This window comes from Numida meleagris, unplaced genomic scaffold (genome assembly GCF_002078875.1).
Source record: "Numida meleagris isolate 19003 breed g44 Domestic line unplaced genomic scaffold, NumMel1.0 unplaced_Scaffold378, whole genome shotgun sequence".
Taxonomy (NCBI): domain Eukaryota; kingdom Metazoa; phylum Chordata; class Aves; order Galliformes; family Numididae; genus Numida; species Numida meleagris.
The window spans coordinates 33264-37085 of record NW_018364602.1 but is presented as its reverse complement, the minus strand read 5'-3'; the positions used below and the strand labels follow the sequence as shown (position 1 = coordinate 37085).

The window sequence follows — 3822 nt, the reverse complement described above, 5'->3', positions numbered from 1 at the left end:
TAGAACCACAGAGCGATTAAATGTGGAAGAGACCTCCAAGATCCACCAATCCAACACCAACCCATGCCAGCATGACCCTAAATAGAACCACAGAGTGATTAAATGTGGAAGAGACCTCCACGATCCACCAATCCAACCTCAGCCCACCCCACCATGACCCTAAACAGAACCACGGACCCATTAAGGTGACAAGAGACCTCCAAGATCCACCAGTCCAACCCCAAGCCATCCCACCATGACCCTAAACAGAACCAGAGTGATTAAATGTGGAAGAGACCTCCACGATCCACCAATCCAACCTCAGCCCAACCCACCATGACCCTAAACAGAACCGTAGAGTCATTAAGGGTGGAAAAGACCTCCAAGGTCCCCCAATCCAACCTCAACCCACCCCCACCATGACCCTAAACAGAACCACGGACCCATTAAGGTGACAAGAGACCTCCAAGATCCACCAGTCCAACCCCAACCCATCCCACCATGACCCTAAACAGAACCACAGAGTCATTAAGGTTGGAGAAGACCTCCAAGATCCCCAAGCCCAACCCCACCCCACCCCCACCATGCCCACTGACCACGTCCCCAAGTGCCACATCCCCACAGTTCTTGGACACTTGCAGGGACAGTGACCCCACCACCTCCCCGTGCAGCCCATGTCGGTGTCCGACTGCTCTTTTTGGGAAGAAATTGTTCCTAATCTCCAACCTGGCACAACGTCAGGCCATTACCTCTCCTCCTATCGCTGCACGTTTTGAGGACAGAAAGAAGGAAATTGGGGCCGCCCCACTGCACTCAAAGAGCAACAGTGGAGCCCCTGCCCTGCTCCAGCCCTCACGCAGGGGTGGACACGCCAAAATGTCATATTTTAACCAAAAAAAATCACAGGGCTGCAGGCCACAAGGGCCGGTCCCATTACCTATAGATGTCGCACTCGGAAAGGCAGATCTCCTCGTCGACAGCGTCCCACAGGTGCGGCTTCAGGGCCTTGAAATCCTCGCGGACCGCCGAGAAGAGACTGCAGTTGACAGCATTGATCACCTGCGAAGGGAGGGGGCTGTGAGAGGGAAGGGGGGGGGTCCCCAGGCTGTGAGAGGGATGGGGGTGGGGGGGTCTCAGCGTCCCCACTACCTCTGTGACACCCAGAGGAGACACTGCAGCCGCACAGCAACCTCGGTGCGGAGAATCCCCAAATCCCAGAGCTGTAGGGGCTGGAAGGGATCCCCGGAGATCCCCCAGTCCAACCCCACCAGAGCAGGTTCCCTCTTCGGAACGCATCCCAGGGTGCCACCATTGGCCACAAGGACACAAGAGCACAGGGCTTGTGGTCCATCTGTTGGCCACCATCAGCCACAAGGACACTGGCTCATGGTCAGTGTGTTGGCCACCGCTGGCCTGCTTGGCCAAGGTGCACACCACAGGCTCATGGTCAACTCATTGGCCACCATGACACACTGCTGGCTCATGGTCAACCTGTTGGCCACTGTTGGCCATGAAGGCACACGGATGGCTCATGGTCAACTCATTGGCCTCCATGATATCCAGCTGGCTCATGGTCAACCCATTGGCCATCACTAGCCTCCTTGGCCACAAGGGCAGACTGCTGGCTCATGGTCAACCTGCTGGCCCACGGTCAACCTGCTAGCCATCGTTGGCCATGAGGGCACACCACTGGCTCATGGTCAACGTGTTGGCCATTACTGGCCACAAGAGCACACTGTCAGCTCATGGTCAACCTGTTGGCCACCATTAGCTTTGTTGGCCACGAAGGTACACCCCTGGCTCACGGTCAACTCATTGGCCACCATGACACACTGCCGGCTCATGGTCAACCCGCTGGCCACCACTGGCCTGCTTGGCCAAGGTGCACACCATAGGCTCGTGGTCAACTCATTGGCCACAAGAGCACACTGCTGGCTCATGGTCAACCTGTTGGCCACTGTTGACCATGAAGGCACACGGATGGCTCATGGTCAACCCGCTGGCCACCACTGGTCTCCCTGGCCACAAGAGCACACTGCTGGCTCATGGTCAATCTGTTGGCCACCACTGGCCATGAGGACACGTTGCTGGCTCATGGTCAACCTGGTGGCCACCACTAGTCTTTTGGCCATGGAGTCTCCCTGCTGGCTCACCCTGCAGTCCCACAGAACCGGGTGCCCCAGCCCTACCCCACCCAGGACCTGCCCTGCCCGCGCACCCAGTTGAGGCTGGGCTCCCGGCTGAACTCGTGGCTCTTGGCAGCGCTGAAGTCGTAGTCGGGCCGGAAGGACTCGTTGAGCGTCGCAATCAGGTAGAAGAGCGTCTTGCGGCTGCACTTGTCGCTCAGCGGCCCCTCCTCGTCACCGCTCTGACTCTTGCTGAGCCTGAGGCACGGAACAAGCAGGGTCAGCAGTGCCCAGCTCACGCACCAGGGGCTCTGACCGACCCCCCCAGCCCCCAGCCCAGAGATGTCCTAGCATTGCTGGTCCTGTACCTGCTGGGGCTGATCCCCGTGGTCTGAGGCGGCGACAGGGCCTCCAGGACGTGGGGTTGGCCCTCCTGGCAGAACTGCTTGAACATGTGCTTGTCGTCGCCGGCCATCTTGCAGGAGTAGCTCTCGATCCTGCGGAGAAAGGATCCTTGTGAGCCAACAACTGGCCAATGAGAACTGGACACAGGGTCCCGCAAGGACTCGGTGCTGCTGATCCCAGCTGACCCCTCTGGGGCACAACGACCGACCCCCCCCAGGCCAGGTGTCACAATCGTTGTTAAACACAACCTTCCAGCAAAGTCCTTCCAGATGTTCGAGCCACTCAGGGCCCTGCGGATCCTTCCAGCCCCCCCCCCCCCGTGAGATGGGAATGCCAACACCCGCAGCTCCCACCCGGCGCTGCTCCGCATCCTCTGCATCAGGGGAAGAGGAGAGGAAACACCACAGGGTGTTCAGCCAACAGTCACCAAGCATAACAAAGGAACAGGTGGGAAGGGACCTTTAAGATCAGCGCAGAATCATGGAATGGGTTGGAAAGAGCACGGCCCCGTAGAGCCGCCCGGGGACGTGGTGTCATTACGGCAGGGCCACAGCCACCAGCGGTGCCGGCAGAGCCACGTGGGGCTGGAGGAGGAGGGAACTGGGCGAAGGAAAGAGAAAGCAGCTCCTAGCCAACATGAAAGGCACCAAATATGGTAAAACAGCGGTACCGCGGCACGGCAGAGGAAGGAAGAGAGAGCCAAGGCACTGAGGTGTTACCAGAGAGGAAGCTGAACCAGAGAGAGCAAGGAGAAAGCCCAGGCACAGCAGAGCAGCTGGCTCCAATTGTGGAACCACNTGTGTGTGTGTGTGTGTGTGTGCAGAGCAGGAGCGGCTCCGGGATCTCACATGCAGATCACCTGCAACCTGCAGGGAAGGGGGGGGGGTCAGCACGGAGCCGTGCGCCGGGGCCGCGCCGCAGCGGCGGGGTGAGGCCGCACGCACCTGTCCTCCTCGATGCTGCCGCTCTCGGGGTCGTGGGGGTCTCCGCTCTCCTCCGTGTCCTCCTCCCCGAGGTCCATGTCCAGCTCGTTGCTGGCCTCCGGACGGGTGTACGCGTACCCGCTGCGGGGGAAAAAGGGAGGTGAGCGCAGGTCCTGGCAGAGCGCCGGCTGCTCTGGGCTTTGGGGTGGCGTCCAACCCAACCATTCTACAGCTCTATAATCTTTAAGGACCCCTTCGGCACAACCAAACTCTTCCATGGTTCTAGGATCTTTAAGGACCTATCCAACCCAACCATTCCACACCTCTATAATCTTTAAGGACCCCTTCGGCACAACCAAACTCTTCCATGGTTCTAGGATCTTTAAGGA

General features: G+C 59.1%; 2 protein-coding genes across 2 annotated transcripts; both read right to left on the bottom strand.

Annotated features, from left to right (window-relative positions):
- Window positions 1-637: 637 nt before the first annotated feature.
- On the bottom strand, window positions 638-2880 carry LOC110391477 (repressor of RNA polymerase III transcription MAF1 homolog). The gene is made up of 3 exons (XM_021383366.1): window positions 2474-2880; window positions 2198-2363; window positions 638-1038 (listed from the first exon to the last, which is right to left on the bottom strand). Exons 1-3 carry the CDS (start codon window positions 2878-2880, stop codon window positions 913-915), a joined length of 699 nt encoding a protein of 232 aa, XP_021239041.1. The 3' UTR covers window positions 638-912.
- Window positions 2881-3308: 428 nt separating this feature from the next.
- LOC110391476 (repressor of RNA polymerase III transcription MAF1 homolog) lies at window positions 3309-3777 on the bottom strand. Its single transcript, XM_021383365.1, has 2 exons — window positions 3455-3777; window positions 3309-3376 (listed from the first exon to the last, which is right to left on the bottom strand). The coding sequence occupies exons 1-2, from the start codon at window positions 3709-3711 to the stop codon at window positions 3355-3357; spliced, it is 279 nt and encodes a 92-aa protein (XP_021239040.1). The 5' UTR covers window positions 3712-3777; the 3' UTR covers window positions 3309-3354.
- Window positions 3778-3822: the final 45 nt, after the last annotated feature.